General features: G+C 38.9%; 1 protein-coding gene across 13 annotated transcripts in view; it reads right to left on the bottom strand.

Moving 5' to 3' along the window:
• Positions 1-26,185, bottom strand: part of MEF2A (myocyte enhancer factor 2A) — a 79,240-nt gene that overhangs the window by 11,332 nt on the left and 41,723 nt on the right. For 6 of the 13 annotated variants that reach the window (XM_060694788.2, XM_060694791.2, XM_060694793.2 and 3 more), the window contains 4 exons: positions 17,281-17,412; positions 15,287-15,506; positions 15,112-15,171; positions 3,051-3,241 (listed from right to left, as the gene is read on the bottom strand). In XM_060694788.2, coding sequence (XP_060550771.1) covers positions 3,051-3,241; positions 15,112-15,171; positions 15,287-15,506; positions 17,281-17,412 — 603 coding nt within the window. Of the gene's footprint in view, positions 1-3,050; positions 3,242-15,111; positions 15,172-15,286; positions 15,507-17,078; positions 17,217-17,280; positions 17,413-26,185 lie in introns of all 13 variants that reach the window. The other 7 variants (XM_060694786.2, XM_060694789.2, XM_060694790.2 and 4 more) reach the window with 2 other exon arrangements.

The following is a 26,185-nucleotide window of genomic DNA, read 5'->3' as shown; positions in this document are numbered from 1 at the left end:
GTATTTTAAATTTACACAGAGTATCAGGCATAACAACATAATTTAAGAAGCCTAAATTAGCCAGATTGACAAAGATTTTACCTACAACTGGCCTAGAGCCTGTATAAGCAAACTATAGTCCTCAACTTAACAAGCATTCCTTTACTAACCAAAGTTATGACAGCACCAAAAATAGTGGCCGATGACTGATTTTTGCACTTACAACCATTACATCATCCCTACAGTCACATGATCAAAATTTGGGTATTGGAAACTGGCATCTCGTTACAATGGTTTCAGCATCTTGGGTCATGTACAGGTAGTCCTTGACTTATGACCACAATTGAGCCCAGAATTTACGTTGCTAAGTGAGAAATTTGTTAATTTGCCCATTTTACGACTTTTCTTGCCACATTTGCTAAGTGAATCACTGCAGATGTTAAATTAGCAACACGGTTGTTTAAGTGAATCTTGGATTCCCCATTGACTTTGCTTGTCGGAAGGTCGCAAAAGGGGATCACGCGCACTGCGACCGTCATAAATATGAACCCGTTGTCAAGCATCTGAATGTAAATCACGCGACCATGGGGATGCTGCAACGGTCATAGGTGTGAAAAATGGTCATAAGTCACTTTTTTCAGTGCCATTCTAACTTCGAACGGTCACTAAATGAACTGTTGTAAATCGAGGACTACCTGTAATCACCATTTGCAACCTCCCCAGATGGCTTCTGACAAGCAAAGTCAATGGGAGAAGCCAAATTTGCTTAAAAACCACATTGATTCACTTAAAAAACTGTGGCGAAAAAGGTCATAAAATCAGATGTGACTCATTTAACAACTGCCTCATTTAGCAACAAAAAACTCTGTTCCCTATTGCAGTCGCAAGTCAAGGACTATCCCTTGCGTTATTCTGACACAGAACGTTTAATTTATTATGGTTAGCATAATTCATGTTAATTCAGCTAAGCCAATTTGGCAGCTGGCAATCCCAGATTGCAGGGAGCGCTAAAAAAAAAATATTAGTGGATCAACTAAGTTCCACTTCAAACGCTAATCAAATGGGGATAAATAGCAACAATTTGAAAATTTAGAGCCTGCTTTGTGAGAATGAGAAAAGCAAATGAAAACTGCATAGCTGACAAATGGTACCCTTCACAGACCAGATGGCTCAAGGTCAAAAGTTAAGCTGCAACACCCCCCACCCACCCACCCACCCACCCACGTCATCTGTCTACCCCTTGAGAAAGTAAAGCCTGAAGTTATGAGTCAATTCTTGGTTCCAGCTCAGATGCTATGCCAAGATTCCAATGCCTTGCATAATTCTTCACTTTTTCCTATGAGTGGAAATTGTTATATATGCAAAGCAACCGCATTTACATTGATAAAAGAAATCAGCTTGTCTCAGTGCAGACCTGTGAAAGGCCACCTAATAGCTATAACCTTGAATATATACATAAAATTGTTCTGCATTAGAATAGATCGTGGCAAACCTCTTCCCACAAGAGATGACCACCGGCTTGTCCATTAGAATTTTAAAAATTGAACAAATCTGTGGTGCTTATATCTAACTGACAACAGTGCTCTTCAAGATTAAGTGCTGGGAATTGGAGATGGGGAATTGGGGAGGGCTCTTGTTTTCATAGACTCTGAGAAGCAGCGAGTTGGCTGCAGTGCGAAGCAAGAAAGCAGGGCTACAGATAACTCTTGATCTGTACTGGCACGGATTTTCTTTGTAGTTTTTTGCATTTAAAATGAACTTCAAGTGGACAAACAAATCAACTAATACAAAGAAAGAGGGGGGAAAGTGTGGGAATAATTTAATAATAATTTAATAGAGCCAGGTTAAGAAATGTTAGTGCTTTTTTATATTATTATTATTATTATTCATACTATGTTTCAGTAGATTGAAAAAAGAAAACAGCCTAGGCTGGATTCTGCCTTTGAAGTTAATCAATTCTAGTTCCCTTTTGGATAAAAGGCAAATGGACAGCCAAGAAAATGAGCAATTAGCAGCATTCATGCAAACAAAACAATGGACAGGCCACTCCTCTTGAGTGCTGGGATTCTTAAAAAATTAGACCCTAAAATATTTTTGAAACACGATACTTATCGAGGTCAACCCGTGGGGTTATCACATAAAGAACAGGGGTGGGGCTGCTGGGGGTTTGCAGGGGTTTGGGAGAACCTCTAGCTAAGATTCTGTGCAGTTCGGAGAACCCTCAAATCCCACTCCTGCCCTGCCCACACCACCCCTCCCAGGAGTCCCCACGTGGCACGTTTTGGATGCAGGTAAGTGTAGGGAGCACACGGAGGCCCGGGGAGGGCGAAAAACGGGTCTACCAGAAGTTCGGGAAAGCCGGAAATGGGCCCATTCTTGGCCTCCAGAGCCTGGGGAGGCCGTTTTCGCCCTCCCAGAGGCTTGAGGAAAGCCTCCGGAGCCCGGGGAGGGCAAAAACACCCCCCACCCCACTATGGTGCAGGAGGCTGACTAGGTCACATCCACCATGGCCACGCCTACCCAGCAATCAGGCAGAGAACCCCTTGCTAAAATTTTTGAAGCCCACCCCTGCTACCAAGTCATACTTATGTTTACTACTAAGAGCACTTGAAAGCTTTATATGCATGAGTAAAGAAAAGGAGAGAGAAAGCACACCAACTAGCATGGATCATTTCTCCCTGCAAAGAAGTACTAATTCTTAATAGCAATAGCACTTAGACTTATATACAGATTTACAGTGCTTCACAGCCCTCTCTAAGCAGTTTACAGAGTCAGCATATTGCCCCTAACAATCTGGGTCCTCATTTTACCCACCTCGGAAGGATGGAAGGCTGAGTCAACCTTGAGCCTGGTGAGAATGGAACTGCCAAACTGCAGGCAGCCGGCAGAAGTAGCCTGCAGTACTGCATTCTCACCACTGTGCCACTACAGTGGTTAATGATCGGCTGTTGGAGGTTCCCTCAAATATGGAATCAAAGCAGCATTTGAGACAATGTTTTCATCTGTAGAACTGTACTGTTAATCCCTCTAAGAATACAGTCCATGCACAAGTAGTCAAAGGAGCACCTTACCAATGGAGGCATCATGCCTTTGCTAGACGGAGGAATGACAACCCGGAGATCTGGTTTGCGACTGTTCATTCCAAGGTTGCCCCCACCAGGAGGTGGGGGAGATTTTGTAGGCATCACTTTGCTTAAACCGTTCCCGCCACCGGTGCTGCTAAGCAGACCTGGAGATGCTCGTGAGTTCACAAAACCGTTTCCTAAGGCGAGAGGTAAAGAAAAAGGGAAAGGGTGTCAGAGAACTATACTGATGCTTTTGTCAGTAAGTATGCAAACAGATGATCCTTGTAATTATTGCTTTATGAGAGCTTAACGAAGATACAACTTTAGAGGTTATCTTTGGATAAAAATCAAGAACAGTACAGAAACTGCCTGCAAGACAAGTTTTATTTTTCTCTAAATTCAGTTTCAAGACATGATTGAGATGTTCTGAATGTTCAGATGGTGTCCCACAATGATAGCTTGTAACAGCCCAGAACCCACAACTGCACACCCTTCAAAGCTTCAAATCTGCAACTCACAGGTGTACTGATGAACAATACCATGCAGTAGAAACAAGTGTCAAAATATATCAGTAAGTAAGGAGAACCACGCTTCGGGGAATGATACATCGGTTCAAGGAGATGGAACGTGTGTGTGTGTGTGTGAGAGAGAGAGAGAGAGAGAGAGAGAGAGAAGGATGTCCTACTGTCTATTTTTTTTTTAAACACAGCAGTTCAGTGTTTCTCAATCTTGGTAGCTTGAAGATGGGTGGACTTCAGCTCCCAGAATCCCCCAGCCAGCGCTGCTGGATTCTGGGAGTTGAAGTCCACCCATCTTCAAGCTTCCAAGGTTGAGAAACACTGCAGTAGTTAAAGATTTTTTTTATCAGTCTTAACCTAACAAATGGTCTTTCACACTCTCACACAACTACAGACCAACATTCTGGCTGGTAGTAGAATTATTATCAAGTAGATCTTGGCTTATATTATCTCTGATTTCTATGGTGCCCCAAGGCACTGCTGCCAATAAAGGCAATGTGCAAGTCTTGCGATGTCACTTTGCAGTTTGCCAACTTTCTAAAAAGAATCTCCTCTAATGAAGAAATTTCAAGAAGTCGAATAGGTCAAGGAGCCTGATAAGACAGAATGGGAGATATACAAAAAGGTGGGTATGAGAAAATGCTTACCTCCCCTGGGCTGTTTACACACAGCAGCACAATACACAAGAATAATTGTTGAATAAATGTGGTCACCAAATCACAAAAAACTCTTTGAAGATACCAAATTTCCTGCCTCAGAAAATAAACTAACTGCTGAAATGCTTTTTTCCCCATCCCCAATCAGCATTTATTCAATTGTGGAAGGCTTTTTATTGTTGCTTAGTTGTTTAAAAAGGTAAAGGCAAAGGTTCCCCTTGCACATATGTGCTAGTCGTTCCCGACTCTAAGGGGCAGTGCTCATCTCCGTTTCTAAGCCAAAGAGCCAGCGCTGTCCGAAGATGCCTCTGTGGTCATGTGGCCGACATGACTAAACGCCAGAGGTGCACGGAACACTGTTACCTTCCCACCAAAGGTGATCCCTATTTTTCTACTTGCATTTTTTATGTGCTTTCGAACTGCTAGGTTGGCAGAAGCTGGGACAAGTAACGGGAGCTCACCCCATTACGCGGCACTAGAGATTCGAACCGCTGAACTGCCGACCTTTTGAGCAACAAGCTCAGCGTCTTAGCCACTGAGCCACCACATCCCATAGTTGTTTAGTTGTTTAGTCTGGTTTAACTTGGGGGAGGGGGAGAAAAAACAAGGGGGAGAACCCCCAAAACATACCCCAAAACATGCCTCGAAGAATGTGACTGAGAAACTAAAACCTACTAACTGTTGCTAAGTGAGAATACCAAAATTTAGGGGAAAAGGTACAGATTATAGTAACCTAGAAAAGGTTGATTAAGCTGATTAGAAAATGGGACACTCCAAGTTGCCATGGTACATTTATACATATGTATGTACTATATTGGTTGCTTGAACTGCAAGTATTACTTTGGGCACTTGGATAAATAAAAATCCCTGTCACTTACTAACAAATATAGGTCCGGGAAATACTTTCATAACCCTCAGTATTTGGATTACTGCTGTAACAAGGATCTATGAATATAAAAGTGCCTAGGGCATACATGTTTCTTAATGCAGCCCTAATCCTGGAAAACTGTTTCAAAACCACAAAACACTTGCCCATATTGGATTGCATGTGCAGCAATAAATAAAATATAGTCCCAGAATGTTTGCATATCACACTGTACAAAAAGTTATCTTTCTTGATTTTATTTGGATACATAGGTAGGGTGGATTCACACAATACCATGTTAAGTATACAGAAAGTTTTTGTTTTCCTATCAGCCAGTATTTTTAAACATCAACAATCTGAAACCAACTTTCTCTAATATGGTGTCTTGCAATTATCGCCTTAAAAAGTGAAGTCATACCAAATTCACAGATTAAAATCATCCCATAAATGTTTGGCTCCGATAAGCTTGACAAACACCAGGTTGGAGATGATTCGCTTATACTGTATTATCATTATATTGAACCACAGCTGTCCCATGTCTGAACACAATGGCACGCACGCACAATGCTCTAATATGACTTATTTTGTTTAGTGGCATGTAAGAATTGGCCACTATGAAAAGGACAGTTCATGACTCAGTTATTTGTGTGAATCACACTGCCATAGCTTGTACAACATGATGTGTAATGTCACATGAATCTGAATGGTTTTAACAAATCACAGTTAAGATTAACTTCATTTTAGGATTCAGAGGTAATACTAAGCAGTAGCAAGTTGGACCCAACTGTGGAAAAAAGGAGACAGAACACGAGCCCAAGCTGTTGAACTTTGGCCTCATAAGGTTATGGTGAATTCAACCTATGCCCTAAAACTAGGTTGTCTGAGCAAACCGTAGTTAACTACACATTTGTCTATATATGGCTATTACAAGTAACTGTGGTTAATTCAAAACAGAACAAATAATCCAGAGGGTTTTTTTGGCTGCAATTAAGAGAAAGGCTAATCTATTTTTTTGAACCTAAACTATTGTTTACAGTGTAAACCTTACTCCCTAGCCCAACCAACCCTTCCTTTTTATGCAGGTTTCTTTTTAACATTTGTACTTTTCAATCTTAGTATGAATCTTAAAGAATTTATCACAATGCATCCCAAATTCTGCAAGGGTCAGAGGAAGTGAACAACAATAAGCAAATTTAAGGAACATATTTAGTTTATAGTAAATACTTAAATGTTACTGGATCATTCTCCCCAGTCAGTCTCTTCTGTAATTCCATTCATATCTTGTGCTTCTTCTAAATTATGTACAAACCTTTACAATGTTTAACTTTATGCATTAGTTATTATTAATCCTATTTTCACTTTCATACGTATAAACTTCTTAACCATAAGGCTACCATTTCATCTTTCTAAAAGCAATTTTAATTGTCTGAACAACTGTACTGTGCTTGTAACTTAGCAACTGCATTGTACAAATTGTAAATAATCTTCCATGTGGAAGAACACACAGTAATTTTAACTAGTCTAAAAAGATGGGAATCTGGTCAAACATTTGTTTCTGGCCACACAAACACAAACACTCACGCACAGACACAGAGATGATTGGACCGGAGACAAAAATGAAGAGTCATAGAAGACTGGTTGGCACACACAATCAACTGATAGGCAGTGTTTACATAACACATGCAACTGATTTTTAAGAAATTGATGCTAAGCATCTAACCCCCATCTGTGCTCTCTGTTTGTTATAAAATTAGTTGATGTGGGCAGCTTAGAAAATTCCATATAGATTGGGCTACTGCATCCAACAGTGCAGATTTTACATATCGTTCCTTAAATTAAATTGTCTCATCATAGCACCCTTCAGGTGTGTTGCTGTCTTTCATAACAACAAGAGAGACTAATATATCAGTCTATCGGTGTGCACTTCCTTTAAGCTTTAACTTAAAAAAATTTGTAAACAGAGCATATGGAGCCACCTACTAATTTATAGTCTTTTTTTTTTCATGAAATGGAGGTGAACATCAGCTCTCTGAAATTTTGCAGCATGACTACATTCCAACTTCTGAATTTTGAAGAAATGTGATGTGTGTGTTTGCACAAGGGCTGCTGGGGAACCTAGTCCTGTCACAAAATGTCCAGGCAGCAAACAAATGGCAAAGCATAGATTTATTTATTTATTAGTTTGATTTATATGCCACCCTTCTCCGGAGACTCAGGATTACCAAGATGCTACTTTCCCCTCATTCTAGCCCCCCACCCTGAACTCTCCCTATTGGCTCAGTTCATCCCTGTTCTCTAGGGCAGATTTGAAAATGAGCTCCAAGCTATAGCCATCCATCGTTTCTCCCAGAGTTGCTTTTCCAAAAGGCAATTGGACTTGTTTTTTTCTTGAAAATGTTTCGCTTCTCATCCAAGAAGCTTCTTCAGTTCTGATGAATGGTGGGGAGTAGAAAGATAGATAGAATAGGAGTTGGAAGGGACCCTGAAGGTCTTCTATTCCAACCCCCTGCTTAGGCAGGAAACCCTATACCATTTCAGGCAACTGGTTACCCAACATATTCTTTAAAACTTCCAGTGTTGGAGCATTCACAACTTCTGGAGGCAAGTTGTTCCACTGATTAATTGTTCTAACTGTCAGGAAACTTCTCCTTAGTTCTAGGTTGCTTCTCTCCTTGAATAGTTTCCATCCATTGTTTCTTATTCTTCTATCAGGTACTTTGGAGAATAGCTTGACTCCCTCTTCTCTGTGACAACCTCCAAGATATTGGAACACTGCTATCATGTCACCCCTAGTCCTTCTTTTCATTAAACTAGACATACTCAATTCCAGCAACTGTTCTTCATATGTTTTAGCCTCCAGTCCCCTAATCCTCTTTGTTGCTCTTCTCTGCACTCTTTTCTAGAGTCTCAACATTATATTCTTTGCAGTCATCTGGTTGTTTCCTTTTGGAAAAGCACCCATGGGATGACCATGGCCTGGATGATGGAGAATCTCCATAGACACCCATTGTTTCTGATTCTTAGGAAAGCTTATAGAACTTCTTTGAGATCCCAAAGGCGGACACTTGCTTTGTACCATGCCAACTTCCCCGTTTTTATGAAACTGATATGCATGTGATACAATGGGTGGAGAAGAGCAGGCACCAAGGGAACCTCTGCAGAGAAACTGATGGACTTCTAGTTCTCATAAGAGTTGACAATTAGCAGGGGGTGACACTAAACACAAGTACCCTTCACAGTATTGAGCACTGTGTGTGTGTGTCCTAACTGCCCTCCAGCAGTAGAAATCACCAAACTCCACCAAACATCCTCTCACAATGTTATTATTGGGGCATCAAAATACAGTACTCTACACAGAATGGAAAAGCTTGTAAGAAAGTAGAGTAATACCATGGGTAGAAGCTTGCGGCCTCTATTTAGGAAAGCCTGCCTTTCCATTTAAAAGGCCAAATACATTGCATGCTTACTTCTCTCAACCAACCCGTTTAAAACCAAGGGTAATTCAATATAGCACTCAAGATCACTAATATCGTAGCCCTAACTCACTCGGGAATCTACCAATGAGGTTAATTGTCCATTACAATTTTCTGGTAACGTCACAAATCTGTTTATACAGGGGAGTGCATTAGTAAGAGAATTTGGCAGCAATGGATACATCCAATGTAAACAACTGCCTGAAACGTGTGTATTATTCAGAAGTCTGACCAAGCTTTAAGCATAGATACCTGAAGCAATCTCCCATTAATTGCAGTAGGGATTTCTTCAAAGCAAGCGTGCTCATGAATATTTATTCAGCAGTTTGGTTTATTGCAAGAATTACATCAGTGCACAAAGCTAATCTTTCCTCTGCCCCCTTTTCTTTTACGCTACACCCGTCTTACTCTTTCCGTGAGTATGCAGGCAACTCACGAGTTAAAGTTGTTCTGCTTTTGCTTCCACACCCAATGCAATCATTTCCTGAAGCCCTTCTTACAAGGGACTGTGAGTGGAAGAGAACATTTTATACCCTTTCATGGCACTGTAAGGCATAACATAAGACCTTTCTCGACTGAATATTCTGTGCAGAGCTTTTAGTCAGGCAGGCAGATTCATCTGACACTCTGCCAGAAAGCCAGAGCCATTTTCTAGATAAGGCATCAGCATAGGAAGGACTCAGAATACAATTTATCCTTGGACACTCAAGATTTTCAGGGATTTTCTTTTTTTCTCAGACTTTTTGACTTGTTTGCTTAAGTTGCAGCAACTTCCTCACAACACAAGAATCTGCTTGGAGACAGAAAAGTCTCAGTTTTCCAGTTTACCTGACAAGATGCTCTAAATATGTTGTTAAAACAAAAATATCCAATTATAAATTGAATTGGAAGAATAAAGCATGGATTTTTTTTCTGCTTAAGGTTAGGGTCCAGAGGCAGATAATGATTGTAAGATGATGTAATTGTAGGAGAGCTTTGTCAAATGAAACTGCAGTAACCCTTTCCATGCCAGCTCTGTCTTGCACACAAGCCAAGCCAATAATCTGCACCTTTAAAGTATAAATGCAAAAAACGAAGAACGAGAAGACAACAAACTCTGCAAATCTGGATAACTATTTGGAAAATGCAGAGAGACAAGCTTAATCTTTCCCCAAAATGTGCTTTTAACAAAACTATGTTCATACGGTATTAAAAATAACTCTACTGGATTGCATAGTATTTCCACAAATGTAAGAAAAAAATACTTCTTTTCAAAGAAACTTGTCCACCAGGTTAAACCAAATAGCATGTATTGCTACCAGTTATTAGTTATCCCAGAAAGAGGTGTTGGCTTCTAAAATAATTTAAATCCCAAGCCAAAAATAGTAAGAGCTTCAACTATTTATTATCTTCAATCTTTTTAATATGGTCTTTCCTGTTTAATAATCCATTATTAAAGTAACATAAAATTCTATATCCCACCCTAATATTTCACAATAAAATTGCAATGTTTTGCTACATTAAAGAAACCTGATTGGAGAGCTCTTCGGCTTTTAGTGTTTCTTTGAAAATGAATTAAAATTTGACACACACGCACAAAGAAGCGAAGGCATATGTAGTATATAACCTACGCAAGATAAAATTATAGAAAAAAGACTTTTACAGTTTACAAATATACCCACTGTTAAAACTGGTAATTAAATGGTATGTATCATTAAACTGCTTCTCTGATTAAAAAAAAACAAAAAACCAATGGGCTCCTGAAGCAGTTTGTGCTAAGGATCAGAACAAAATATCTGGTTCACATAAACACACATTTGCCTGAACACCTTATCTCTAAGCAATCAAAAACCAGGTTAAATCAGAGCAACTTCAAAAGCTGCCTGGTTTTATCCATTTGTTGGGAAAAGATTTCTCATGCCGTGAAGTTCCAAATGAAATGTCTCTTTCTTAAGCTTTGTTGTTTAGACACAGCATATGGCACCTTTTCCTACTCTGTGGTTGATATTAATCGTGATGGATTGTTTATTGGGGGTGGTGTCAATACATTCTTCTACAAACACAGGAGCGTTGCTCCTTCTGCCAATTCAAGCCAAAGAACGAGTGACAAGCGAATCCTTCAAACAGAGAGCTCTTCTAAGTTACCCTGGAGGCCCAAAGGCACGAAAGAGCTCTTGTAAGAAAGGGCAAATATTTTACAGCTTTTGAGAGTGTTTTTCCCCTTCCAAAGGTTGCAAAGTATATGCTAATGATATAAGAGGAAATGATGATCTTGTCCTTTCATTTGTGGAAAACAAAGGTATTACAAATGAAGGCAAATATACCTGTCCCGGGTTAACGTTGCAGGATCCTTGAGCCGTGGTGGCGCAGTGGTTAGAGTGCAGTACTGCAGGCTACTTCTGCTGACTGCCGGCTGCCTGCAATTTGGCAGTTCGAATCTCACCAGGCTCAAGGTTGACTCAGCCTTCCATCCTTCCAAGATCAGTAAAATGAGGACCCAGATTGTTGGGGGCAAATATGCTGATTCTGTAAACCGCTTAGAGAGGATTGTCAAGCACTGTAAAGTTGTATGTAAATCTAAGTGCTATTGCTATCCTATCTGGGTTGTTCACCAGGACCAGAGGTTTTGTCTTCTGAACTTCTGGACTCGTGCTGGAGCCCATCCTCAGGGAACTTCTCTCTAGCAGTGTGTGTGTCCTAAAGAGAAGTTCCCTGAGGATGGGCTCCAGCACGAGTCCAGAAGTTCAGAAGACAAAACCTCTGGTCCTGGTGAACAACCCAGATTGGATCCTGCAATGAAGGTATTTGTTGTTAATGTAAAATAGATGCATTAATTCTAGCTGATTTCTTACTAGAGGCTTGTTTTGGTTTAACTACTTCCTCCCTCATTTTGCCAACATACTTCTATATCTATCACCAAACTCCAGTGGCATAATTGCCCTGGGAGGGAAGACTAGGAGGATATGTATGAACCATATTGACCTTGCCTGAACTATCTATTTATCTAGCTAGGCTTTTTCACATGAAATGGATGAAGTCTGTTCCTGCTGTTTTATATTCCAAGCAAAGACACAGATGTAACCAAGTAAAATGTAACAGTGCAAAGCATCATTATACAGGCAGTCCTCAACTTAAAACCATCCATGTAGTGGGTCATAAAACGGGACACTTAACAACTGTCTTGCTCAGTAATAAGAAATTTGGGGTGCAATTTGAGTACTATCTCTACAGAGTTTGCCAGTTTATCTTCAAGTAAGTACTTCATTTCACCCAATTTTTAAAATTATTTTTCTTCCTCAAACCTTATAATCGCAATTAACTCCTTTACTTCATTCACAAGGCTGATGTGAATGTTTATGCCGATTGTTCTGAGGGCGAAGATGGCTGGCAGGGTACCAGGGCCTGAGCACTTGTTTAAAGCAGATTGAAATTACCCTTTATCCAAATGATCAAGGAATAATACTGTATAACCTTCCAGGCAGCAAGGTGAATGATGAGAGGTGACGAGCACTGTAAATTGACAATAGATGGGGGGAAGGGGGGGAGTACACGCCCCCTACTCCTGTTTTAGGGTTCATCTTAAATAAAATGTACAAGCATTTTATACCATGAAGTGGATTTTAAGTATTATTATCAGGGTAACATTCAGATAGGATCAATATTTAAATGGAACCGATGATCTGATAATTCCAGGAAATGGATGCCTGAGCATAGAGTGGGATTCCTTTTGTGATATTGTTATTATTGTTATTTTACACAGCAGCCATATGAAAGGCTGGGTTAGTTCTCTATATTAGAACCTATTTGTCTTTCAAATGTGGCAGGGCCTCCTTCTCTTCCTATCCAACTCACTCCCAACAGCTGGATGCCAGTGATGTTACCAGTCATTGTTCACTGGTTGCCAATTTTGTTCTGGGTCCAACTTTAACTGTTTAAAAGGAGAAGAACTGCACTTTTGGTGAGCTAGAAAAGCTAGCAGAATTATCAGTCAGATTCAGAAGTTTGGCTAACTAATGAATAGTGCACCAAGAACTCACAACAGACTCCCATAAAGCACACTCTCTTCTTCTCTTTCCTTGGTCAGCGTGATGTTTCCAATTAGCATAAAGTTCAACTCTGTGCTGTCTGAAATGTTATTTAAATTTTAAGCTACAATTTTGAACCCAACAGGAAGTGATAGCAATAGCAATAGGACTTAGACTTAAATACCACTTCACAGTGCTTTACAGCCCTCTCTAAGCGGTTTACAGAGTCAGCCTCTTGCCCCCAACAATCTGGGTCTTCATTTTACCGACCTCGGAAGGATGGAAGGCTGAGTCAACCTTGAGCCTGGTGAGAATCGAACTGTCAAACTGCAGGCAGCTGGTGATCAGCAGAAGTAGCCTGCAGTACTGCACTCTAACCACTGCACCACCGCGGCTCAACTTGATAGCTTGTGCAATATGGAGAATAAATGTGAGCATACAGGCCTGATACTTCTTCCTGATTTGTATCATGGCCACCTGCATCATGTTGCCTGATTTATATGTCGTAAAGATAAAGGTTCCCCTCACACATATGTGCTAGTCGTTCCCGACTCTAGGGGGCGGTGCTCATCTCCGTTTCAAAGCCGAAGAGCCAGGGCTGTCCAAAGACGTCTCCGTGGTCATGTGGCCGGCATGACTCAATGCCAAAGGCACACAGAATGCTGTTCCCTTCCCACCAAAGGTGGTCCCTATTTTTCTACTTGCATTTTTTATGTGCTTTCGAACTGCTAGGTTGGCAGAAGCTGGGACAAATAACAGGAGCTCACCCTGTTATGCGGCACTAGGGATTCAAACCACTGAACGGCCAACCTTTTGATCGACAAGCTCAGTGTCTTAGCCACTGAGCCACCGTGTCCCTTTATATGTCATACTAACCCAAAATTTATGTTCAGACTTTGCTGAATAAAACATTTAATTGATGGCAAATCATCATTTATGAACTTGTTATCCAGGGTATGGAGCAAACAATAATGGCTGGATTCATGCTAAATTCGTACCAGCCATGTTATGACTTAGCAACATATATTAACACAGCCACTATCTTCTGCAAAAGACTATAGCAACTGTAGATGCTCTGACTGAAATCTCACCTAAGTTACATAAGCGTTAAACTACATAAGATAAATTACCCCTCCATATCTAATTCCTATCTGAGAATAATTCTACTGTGTATTTAAAGTTGTTGTAAAAATTACCCAAAGCATATGCAAACACTCAAGGCCTGATTGCTTTTGATGCTTGAATTAACAAATCATTGCATAACCATTTAATGAAGTATAGCTTCAGATATACAGAAGGCTCAAATCTAAAATGTTGGTAAAATCAACCAGTTTTATAAAACGCTTTAAAGAATTCCATTTCCCACATCCGATGGGTCAAACATAACCTCAGTTTTACATTTATATATGTATATACCCTGGTTCCCCCAAAATAAGACATCCCCTGATAATAAGCCCAATCAGGCTTTTGAGCGCATGGCGATAAGGCCAAGCGCTTATTTCAGGGTTCAAAAAAATGTAAGACAGGGTCTTATACAGTATTTTCCAAAGGACTTCCAACCTTATACATGACCTACAGTAAATACACCCAAAGACCTGTTTCTGAATATCAATGGCAGGAAGGATCAATCTCTTTCCCAAGAGAGATTCTACGCTCTTCATTCCAGGCTAGCTGATCCTTCACCACCAAGGGATACTAGGAGTAGGCAAGTAACATTGGCAGCAGGTGTTCGTGCCATCTTCCGGTAATTTGAGAATTGGAACACAGATGCCTCCACACTGACTGCATCAAACAGCACACCTCCCCACTGTCAACAAGTACCAAGGGAAAAAAATAATCACCCTTCAAACTCAAGCTCACATGAAAGCTCACAGATTCTGTTTCTCTTTGCTGATCGCTGCTCTCCTTAATTAATATGTACAAAAGTTATGCATCCTGTACTGTGACAAAAACAAAAAGCCCCTGGCCCACAAGAAGCACCCAACTATCAAAATGAAGACAGGGCAATGTCTTACAAAAATCAATGGGCTAAACTTCAAGCTACCCATTTTTAAGCACACATACTTATTTTGGTTCAGGTACCCAAAAGCTTGCAAACCTCCAGCCTCTCTCAATCAGGCACGGCGTTCCTTTGTTACACACCTGCCCCCCCTCAACAAGCACCCGTGGACTGCACTGCTGCAGCCCGTACAAGGCAGAAAACATTAGCTTTTCACAGTGTGTGAATGGCTTCACGCGGAGCCGGGCTTGCAGTTTGTTGAATTCACTTTTCTTTGCACCAGCACCCTCGCGCATGTCTCCTTCGCTCGATGACTGAGTCAAATTCTGGGCATGCTCAGTAGGAGAAGGCGGGATCAAGGATCTGATTGACTCAGTCTCCAAAGCGGAAGAGAAGTCTACAACCCACACGATTGGATTGGCCTTCCAGTACACTGGAGAAAGAAGCAATTTTGTTGTCCGTGAAAGCTTTGCTTTCTTTAGAAAGCGCTCACGTACCAGGTAACCAATTGGCCCTTTTGTGATAGTGAAAATACAAAATTTTAAAACTTACCCACTGGACTAGAACCAGTTCCATTTGGCACTGAGAGATCGGTGGTGGTCAACATTCCACCTAGTTAAGGAATGAAAAAAATATATGTATTACGTTCCATGTTATATACTGAACAGAGGTAGCACAAGGTGGAATTTGTCGGAAATCATTTATAGACTTGTCAAATAAGTCTTACCTGCGCTACCTGTACTTGGGGGTCTCTGAGGCCCTCCAGGTGATACATTTCGATGCAACGAAGCTTGAGGAGGAGTTAGCAGTGTGGGATCTGTCAAGGTAGAGCTTGCTGCCAAGGCTGGGGATACAAGAGAGCTCCCAGGGCTACTATAGTTTAAAGAATTGGGGCTGGATACAGGAACAGTGACCGACATTGAGAAGTTCTGCGGAGGCAACCCAGGCTGGAAAGGAGGGGGGAGGGGAATTAAGTGAGACAGAAAAGTACAACTTTTGAAATCTTAAGTTGCAATCAAGTGCTAAAATGCTAGCTTTGATATTTGTGAAATACACTGGTTATATTTATTGTTTAATGCAAAGTATTGGCATCTGTTACATACGACTATTCAAAAGTTTCAAAATTAGTTAAGAGCTTTTAATTCCTTCAAATTCATCAGTTTAGAAATGGCTTATTCAACATTGCAAGTAGGACATGAAATAGGTTAATTGATATTCACATGTTACATTCAAGCAAACATTCAACAACGAAAACATATTGGCTTTTTAAAAAAAAAAAAGAACCCACAAATAGTAAGTTATAATGCTATGATCAGAAATATCATGCTGATAAAAGTAGGCTATTCATAAAAATTCTCTAATATTTTTTTTTTAACAGTTGAACATAAATTTGATTTCATACATTGAAAGTTTAAAAGTTGCCGAGAGGCTAATAAAATGTTAGTGTGTGTTATATTGTAACAGTATTCGTGTGTATGTGAGTGTGCGCGCGCTCGCGTGCGTGCATGTGCGTGTGTGTGAAAGCAAACATTAGCTTGTGGAAGGAATGTATTTGAAAGAATGTTACACTAAAGTCATCTACACATAGTACATAAACTTTATAAGCCCCTCTATTTATAATGCTCCCTTATGGCTTTCAAATTCTTCCTCAAAACTCATCTTTTACATGAAGCCTTTAGTCCTTAGTTTATATATTCCACTCTAAGTCCAGCCAAGCATATAACGATCAAGTTTCCCCTATTTTGCCTAGGCTGTATGGGATTTTGGCATTTTAAGGCCCTTAGGACAGACATTTTTCTTCTTATAGTCTGATAGGTATCATGCATTTGAATTGTACTATATGTCATGACAAAACTAAGTAACTAATGATTTAATACGCACAATTTGGGTAATTACATAAGTACATGAATGAGGACTTTAGCCTACAAGGTGCACTAGAGGGCCTCCTCCTCTGTTAAGAGTTTGTCAGTTAGATGTATTTATTTATTGATCAAATTTGTACAGCCAACCATCTCACCAAAAGTGACTAAGAACAGATCTGTAACAACATGTTTTTAAACATACATATCCGTGTGATTATGAAGCAACACTCTTTTAACATAAACAGTTCCATAAACTTAAAACAATGTTATGGATGCTCTCTTGGAGAAAAAAAGAGAATTGTTTTTCATCCGTCCACAGGCCTATGACTTCAGGTTCATCAGGAGATACCCCAAAGGTTTATGTATTTCTAAGTTCTCGTGAGGGCTAGAAACTTTTTACTGAAATGTACAGTTTCCTTAGCAGCTCCCAGGCTTTCCTTGCTGCATTCTACACCAAAGAAGTTGCACTCAAACTGCATCGCTCAGCAGAATTTACATAATAGGATTATAATGATGACCATTCAAGGTTTCTACCTCGGATGGACATACACCTCAGAGAGGTACTTCTGCTTTCCAAGCCGAAAGAGCCACAGAAGGTGGTATCACAAAATCTTCTCATGCATGTAACAAGAGCGCAAGGCATACCACAGTACTCACTGCGATTTTATGATTCCGCATCATATTATCAAACTCTTCATTAATTTTTTTATATTTTTCTTCTGTATGTGGCGTGAGCACATAGGAAGTGTCAGGGTCTGGGCTGTCGCACCCTCTGTTTTCCTTCTTGTTCAGAGCCTAAATAATGAAGTTAATAAAAAGAATCAACAAATAAAAAGTAGGAGCCAAGAGAAGTACTTACAGGGCCTCGCTTGAAAATAAAATCACTATCTTCACTTAGTTTGCTGAATCTGTCATCCGAGAGTGGGCTGTGCTCAAAGTAATCGTCAGCATCTGGGCTCTCACAACCATTAAGGCCTTTCTTTCTTAAAGTCTGAAATACAATTGGAAAATTCACACACACAGGAAATACTACACTTGCCATGTTGTTGTCATTTCAACTGCAAAGCTGCATTAAGAGGGCACCGACTGTTGCACAGCCAAAGCCACAGGAATACTGGTTTCTTAACACACTACAACTTTTCAACATTTGTAACAGAACTATAATTCCCCATCTCCTTGGTAACCTCCCCATTCCCCCCCCCAAATTTCCAGCATACTTTACAAAAAAAAGTTTAAACTAATTCAATGGGAAATTAGGAATAACGCATTTCGTTATTAGTAGTGGTATTCATCTGCAATTTAAATCTCCAATGAGTTATGAGCATTCCAGGTGTTCCCTGTGTCAACTGAACCTGTGTCCTAGGACAAGAGTGGGCAGGAGATTGCCTTCCCTCTATCAGGTAAGGTACATGAAGGATCGCTCTGTGCTATGATTTTAGCTTCAAGAGATCTCGAGCATCAAACAGCTTGTTACAAGACATTCTGTGTTACTCTTCCCTCTGCTTTTATTTATTTTAATGCCAAATAAGTCTGAGAACTGGAATGGAAAAACAGCAAGAGAAAGAGGCTCTTAACCCCTTCCTACCTGCTGTTCACTTCACCATTCATTATGCAAACTCTTAGAGAAATGGAACAAGCTACCCTTCTTCTCACTTCTGAGTAGGTAAATGAGTGTTCACCTCACTTCTGAATAGGTAAATAGGTGATTTCTGGACGATAATACACTCAATAGAAAGACTGAAGCAGCTTAAACTCCAGGTTCTTTCTCCGTGCAAACCTCTACAGTTTATAAGTCTACAGAATCACTATTACGTTGACTGTTCAAACATTTTGTAATAAGCTTTCCATTAAAATTATGTACGGTCTCATACACTAAAGGTAGTCTCACATTTTCCATAATGTCCTGCAAAATGCAATTGTTCCTCAGAAGACGATCATTGTGAAAAAGCAGTCTTCATCTTAGAAATTACTTTCTAAGCACTAGTTAAAAGCTTGTTGCCAGAAGAGCTACAAGCTTAACATCTCAAAGATATGACAGTATGTTCTGATCTCAGACCAATTTTTTTGTCCTGTTCCATGAGTCCAGCAAACCAAACCAAAAATGCATTATCAAATATACTTATTCATTACAGGTACAAAGAGAATCCTGAAAGGAACACAGTATGTCCATTTTACCTTTAAAAAGGAAACCTCAATCTTTTATTTTGAAAGGCACACACAGTGAGCTTGTACATTTAAGACAAAGTTTTTGGGACACTGCTAGCAGAAAGTTTTCCATTTTTACATTTTAGAGCAAAACACATAGCTCTCATTTCATTATTGCTTGCAATTTCTTACCAATAGTGTAGCAGTGATTAAATATCCTGACTTTTTTAAAAAACAAAATTTTCATTTTTGTTGAAACAAATAGTTTTAAAACCTAAAAAGTATGTGTGTATGTGTAAATAATATCCCCCCTGCTTTGGTACTTCTTCAAGACAAGTAGAACAATTAAAACCAATTCACTTTGTGGGCCTATTGCATTTCCATAACAACTTTTAAACTTTAGAAGCTACAGTACTTTTAAAGCAACATTTGGCTTGGGTTTTTTTTCCCCTCAGCAGCATCAAAGTGCTCTCAGCATTTCACATAACACAATCAAATTCATGTAAAGATCATAAGGCACCGTTAGGAAATAATTCCTTCTCGGATTACTTGGCATAATATTCTGCCCCTCTCTCCCCTCCTCAGTGCCTTGAACTCCCACTAAATCAGCCCACATTGAGAAAACAGGTGTAGCTTTCACCAACACCTGTCACAGTACTTATCTTTACTGTCTAACCAATCAGGTGGATACTTATATGGACTTAACCATACATGGTTCTGCAGTCTAAAGCTGCTAGCCCTCCCAAACCTCCAACAAGGGTAGGCTGCCAGTCTTTTACTCTGTGATATCAGCAGGGAAAATGCTAACACTACAGTCTGGATTACATTTAACCTTTACAAATTATTGAATACTATAAATAGACTCCGAAAGCTTCTGGCATTCATAAAGGAATGAATACATTTTGCCCAACATGACCTGACGCTCTAAAACTGCACACTGAGAAAAAAGGAAGTTATTGATGTTACAGACTGCAAAGAAGTTTCTTTTTTAAAAAAAGTTTATATAAGGCAGAGTTTATATAGTACTACTGTAACACCGCTACAGCGTTCTTCATTATTCCCAAAGACACATTCCGATCTCATACGTATTGCATGCAATACATGACAGCCCTGGAATCAAGAGGCAATGTGAATTGTGAAATTCACCACATTGGCTGAAGCATAATTTCTGAACAAAAGATAATTGCCTTCTTTTAACAGTTGTTTTCAGAAGAAAATTGACTCAGAAGGAAAGGAAAAATCTTATTTATCACCCACTTCTGATTCTGTGCACCTTCCTTTCCAGTCAGGTCCTCGATACGTGTCTTAAATACTAATTTTGTGATATTTAAAAGTTTGTTCTACTCTCTTTCACAAAACTGTCCTGGAGGCTTAATTCAGGTAGAAATGTATTTTCTGAAACTAGCTAATAACACCACTCTTTTTGGAGGAGTATCCTAAAATTATATATCAATGGAAGATAATTTAATCAAGAATGTAATGCAATAACTTTTATGAATGATTTGCTATTAGAATAGCAGTTATGGTATAAAGAAGAAAAGTGAAACACATAGAAAAAATGAGTTATACAAAAATGATCACCATAGAAAAAATGAGATATACAAAAATTATCACTATGTCAGTTAATATTTAGTTGGGTAACCTTTAGCATGAATGATGGCCTTACAACGTCTTCCCATGGAGTGAACCAAGCCTTTTAGTTCTGCAGCTGTTCTAATGTGAAACCAAAATTGATTGAAGGATGGCTTCTATTAACTGGGTTTTATTGCTGGGTCGCTTCTGACTAACAAGTTCCTTTAGTCGGCTCCATAGATTTTCAATTGGGTCAAGGTCTGGGCTATTCCCAGGCCATTCCAGCAGTGGAATAGGATTATCTTGAAACTCCGAATAAAAAAAAAGTTTTGTCATTAGCAATCAAACCTCAAAAATACACTTTTTCCAAAAGGTTTCCCCAATTTTGGCCACTAATGTATTGAGATGGCTGTTATCTTCTGGTTTCCAGGAGGCAGTATGGCTATAAGGTTGGAGCAACATGTGGTTGAGTAGGAGCTCATCAAGCTTAAGAATCTACTAAGCCATTAACCAATTCATCTGTAATCTCTCTTACATTATTTTAGCTTGGATACCAGTTCTGATCTTATACTGAACTTGGAGGCCCTTGGAATTTTACAGTGGTGTGAGTGTGGCTAATTCTGTGTATTTGAGTGTGTTCAGAGGCAGCGTAAGCAGGACTAACTTTAATGATGCAATTTAAGAAAATATTCTCCCAAAGAATCTGTTTCTTGCTTTATGAGTTGAGAGTGGGGGTATTGCATGGCATATAGGCCTTCCTTGGGCAGTAAATCCATTCTGATAACAAATCTTAATTACTTGTAAGTGTCCCTGACACAGTATAGCATTTCATAGGAGGGTCATTTTCCTATGCTGAGCTGAGAAAGCAGCATAGTTGTGATAATTTGTCTTGCTATCGAGACTGGCAAAAACAAAAGTTCATTTACCCCACTAGTTATTACGCTGTGCTTTGTTTAAGAAAGAAGAAAACTTGAAAAGGAGCGCAAGTCAGCTGCTTCCCAAGAAATAGGACCCCTCTCTGTTATGGATGAGAGTCTGCTATCTCTGACACTTTGCCTTTGAGAGAACTGGTCTGGCTTATCTCTCACATTCTGTTGGATTTTGCTTCTAGATGATAGCTGTCCACTTGCTTTCCTTTGACACACAGGAGTAACAGTTTTGTTCTTACATTACTCAATAGTGATAAATGTGACATTTTTCCCAAAAGGTTTCCACAATTCTGGCTACTACTATATATGTCTTACAGAATGTTATCATTTTAATAGGGTCATTTAATAAGATCCCAGGTCACAAGAAAAGCAAAGAGCAGCAACATTCCAGATTCCAAATGGCCATTGCCTAAACTCATATGCTGTCGCTAAATGCTTCGTTTCCCATAAACTCTCACATTATTACATGAAAAAAGTGAGTTGAAAGATAATTAGCACAGTGCTTTCTGGACTCCTAATAAGTAAAGGTAATTAAAATTCTATTTTATTAAACTGTAGTGATTTTAAGTTTTACTATTGCTTTGTTTTCGTATCTAATTGCAAGTCATAATATTTGCATCACTTGTTTGGGATTATAAAATTAAAATGGTTATTTTTATTTAACTGCATACCTAAAGTAATAATGGAGGTTTCTCATTTTCAGATTCATGAATAAAGTGATAAATAGTATTTGTCAGCAACAGGATACTCTTCATTTTGAAACTTGACTGAAGCTTATACAATATGTTGCATGAAATGTTCTTTTCTTTCAGTGTGTAATTTCAATGGTTTGTGATACTAATGAAATCTGCACATACCTAAAAAAAAAAAAAACACCTTCTAATACTTTTTAAGTAGAGGATATTCCTTCCACCTCTTTATACTTTAGACAATTCACTATATCCATAGCATTCCAGATTCGTAGTAACATACTGTGTTTAGGAGACATTGTGCTCTTTATTGGTGTATGCAATGTTAAAAAATTGGGTAGTTAAATCCTAGCATCCCTTCATATTTTTTTTTCCTTATTAGCGGTGAATCTAGCTATACTTTTGCCATAACTCTTTTTCTGAGGAATTGGAAGGGAAACCCAAAATGCAAGAATTCCCCCCCCCTTTTTTTTTTTTTATCTTTTAGGGCATAAATAAAAATCCTGGTCCAGCTTCTGCCAACCTCTCTACCAGGATGCCATCATTTGGATGCCCGTAATCTCATCAGATACAAAACTCAATGGCTATTTGACAGGAAAGGACTTCATATACTTCAGCGGTATCAGGAAAGCTAGCTTTTGTTTTTGTTTAACTCAGTGGTTCTCAACCTTTTTCTCACTATGGACCCCTTTTGTGGCCACGGACCATGGCCACGGAGCCCCAAGACTTAACTCAAGATTTAAATCTTAACATTTCTTCAAGACTTTGCAGGCCCCAGATTGAGAATCACTGGTTTAGCTGCATTATTCTGTGACACTTTCATCATAACCTCTTGCTGTGTTGATTTGAGTCCTGGCTGATCCATAGCATATGTACACAGGGATGAGCTGCTTCCTCACTGCTCATTATGCTCAAGTTGGGGTGCGTAGAGGTAGCTGGCACATTTACTATTTCTCGAGGGTCCAGAGGAGGAGAAATGTCCCATCCCCGACAAATTTCTTCCTCTTGGGTATAATAGTCAAGTTCTGATATATCTGGATTATTGCTCTGCGCCATGCGGAGGTGCAACTAAAAACAAAGCTGTGGCTTTTTATTCCAATTGTTGCCTCTACATAGTGCTTGACTTCATAAGTAAACATTCGATTACAAAACTCGCTCAACAACTAAAATTTGATAGGACTGGGCCATTCCTGTTGTAAATAAGGCATACCAGTCACATTCTTCAGGATATTATTGCCACAGACAACTTACACTGTGGCACAGAAAAATCATTCGCTTTTTTTTCCCCCAACCGATGCAGAACTTCAGGCTCTGCAACAAGATAATTATGGTGTTAATATACTTGTACAGTTATAATTACAAAGAGTGGCTGATTGTGTTACGAAATTACCGTGCAGCTAAACTTTTAGAGGTGAACAATTATTACAGTTACACTTTATAAATAATTTGGGGGGGGGATATGTAGTCTGAATCAGGAAATTCCTGATTTAAAATATCCAGCTGTATCTATATATCTGAAGAAACTATGTACATATCCAAAGAAATACCAGTATTTTTGCCTGATAAAAATGTGATGCCTAAAATTTTGCAAACAAAGGGGAAAGGGTACTTACTGCTCTTTCATGGATATTTTTGTGCTTATATCTCATCCAATTCAACCATGAACTGATTGAGATATTACCCTGAAGGAGTTACTGATCTGTGAACATTGCAAACCAAAACTGCTCTAAGGCATCACTTCAAAAAGAGGAACATGTGTCCATTGAGGGCAATGAAGCAGCTTTTCTTTGGCATGGCACAAGTCCAGGTCAACACATACTCAACATCACATTTCATCTGTATAGTCACAAGACCTCTGTGGGTCTCTAAAGGTCTGGTTTTAAAAACTATGAGTTAACCATCAGTGAAAGTGCTGATGCAAATACCACTCGATAATAGCAAGTGTCTTTCTGGAATTATGAATACCACAAGCTACTATAAGAATTTTTATGCTGGAAGTAGACCTAGTTCTAATACCATCTGCACAATAATCCTGGGACACTGCCACCATCATAAATATGGACCAGTTGCCAAGCATCCAAATTTTGATTACATGGCCATGGGAATGCTGCAATGGTTGTAAGTGTGAAAAATGGTCAAGTCACATTTTTGAGTGCCGTTGTAACTTTAAACGGTCACTAAACGAATGGTTGTACATACATATACATTAAACACTGTGAACTGAGGCATGGTGAAACACATATTAAGCCAGGAAGCTCACCAGATGGCAAACTGATTATACACCAGCTTGCATCATACCATTTACAATCAAGAACAAAAGGCAGAATTAATTCTAGACATATTTAAGTCCAAAAATAAGCAATCATTCTATTGAATTTTTAAGTACACTGGCACACTTCCAAAGGATTTCTCCATCTTAGCACCACTCCAAAGCCAACATGCTGCCTCTAGAAATACAAACACATTTTAAGAGAAACGAATGTGTTGCATTATTTTGTAATCCCTAATTATCAGGCAAGAATTTGATTGATTGACAAAAGCAACCTACTGGAATATACCTACCTTCACTGACCAAAACAGCTTAGTTTTCTAGTTGTTTAAGAATGAAAAAATGTTGAAGCTTAACCCTCATATTCTATTGTTAAATGTATGCCTGGCCATAATACCTAATTCCTGGTACAATAATTTTTTTCTAACAACAAAGCTTCTCAACTTCTCCTATCTCATTCCCTACAAATTTCTCAAAAAATCTGTGTCTCACAATTATTATTTTTTTTTAAAAACACATTTCCCCCGAAACTTTAACATTAAACGTTAGCATTAAAAGATTTAGAGATATTCTGTTATTATTGCATTTTAAAATGCCCTTAAAAAGTATTGATGATCCTTGTTAAGGACATTCTAAAATTCAATAGTACAAGTAGATTTTATTATTACAGCAAAAACTCAACTAAAATAATTGTTATCAGTTGAAAGAAAAGACAAAAAAGAGAGGCTAAGAAAGTGCAAACCAAGTGCCATATGAAATAGCTGTTTCTTTGCAAACAATGGTGAGACACAAAGAAAACAATGGAAGCAGCGAAAAGGGGGAAAGCTTTCTTTCCTTCTAGCTTGCAACACAGCAAAAGAGTGAAAAGACACCCTTGAGAGTTCTACTTGTTGCAGACACACACAAAAATGAATTGAAAGCAGGAATATTCAAAAAGCAGAAGCTGAATGGAAAAAGGACACTTGCTGCTTGCCTGGGTTACCTACAGCCTTTCCCCCTTCTTGCTACTTTGCAAGAAATGTCAGGAAGGAGGAAAAATGGTGAAAGTCTTTCCTTATTCTTTCCATAACTTACAAAGCAGTACTTTAAACCATCTCTAATAAGGAAAATGATCAAGGAGACTGGCTGAAGGTCAGTCTCCCTGAGTTAGGATGAGTTAGTACTATATTGCTGACCTCATGGCCCATTAGACTAAAGCCATAGTCCATGCCTGGTATGCATATTATTATCCAAAGAACAACATTCTGGAGCTGGGCTGAAATTATGATGTATTGTAAAGGGTAGAGATTCACAATTTCATTCTACAATGAGTTTTATTTTTGATACATTCAAGATGCTATACTTTTCCAAGAACTAGTGATATTCATTAGCAAATGTAGGAACAAAGTATCTTTGTACTGCAAAATATACTGTATTAAATATTCATAATGCACTAGCATGCCTTTTTGTTACAATGTGTACATATACTGACTTCTAAGACTGCGGTCCTAAAGTAATATCCCCAAATCACTTAAACAAGTGAGATTTATTTGTCAAAATATTACTTACTGCACTTATAGTACTTAACAGACTATTCATGCACTTAAGATATTACTCTGCATTTACCTGGCTAAAACTACTAGTAATTTTGATAAATGTTATGCTATCAAGAATTCCATTACTGTATGATGTATATTTGCAAAGGTGTTCAGACTTATACTACAATATATAGAAGAGTTGTTGTTTTTTTTAGCAAACACTACCACTTTAATTTCATACAAATGCAATGATCACGTACAAAGGGTTTTTAAATCAACCTGGTGTTATGCTATGAAAAATAATTATGATTAAGTCCAGAAATATTTTGAAGAGGTATGATACGACTGAAATTACAGTCAAGCTCTTTGACTTTAAGCACAAAGAAATTAGAATTATGAAGAAAATTCCATGGATAAGACCAGATAAGGAATATAACATTTCATAGTTTTACAGATTTTTCAACGTGTGAGTGGTTATTGGGTGGTAAACTGTACAATGCAGGAAGCCATTTTTATTCTCAAAGCATTGCACTTAAAAGAATAATTCACAGTCCCTTTTCTAGGCCTTTATTTCATGAAGAAAAGAAAACCAAGAAATGGCACAACCAAATTTCATCAAGCATTTAAATGAAAATACCAGTAT

The sequence above is a fragment of the Pantherophis guttatus genome, chromosome 13 (assembly GCF_059756535.1).
Source record: "Pantherophis guttatus breed Tessera chromosome 13, ASM5975653v1, whole genome shotgun sequence".
Classification (NCBI taxonomy): Eukaryota; Metazoa; Chordata; class Lepidosauria; order Squamata; family Colubridae; genus Pantherophis; species Pantherophis guttatus.
The sequence above is the reverse complement of the archived record's forward strand: the minus strand, read 5'-3'. Positions and strand labels throughout refer to the sequence as shown.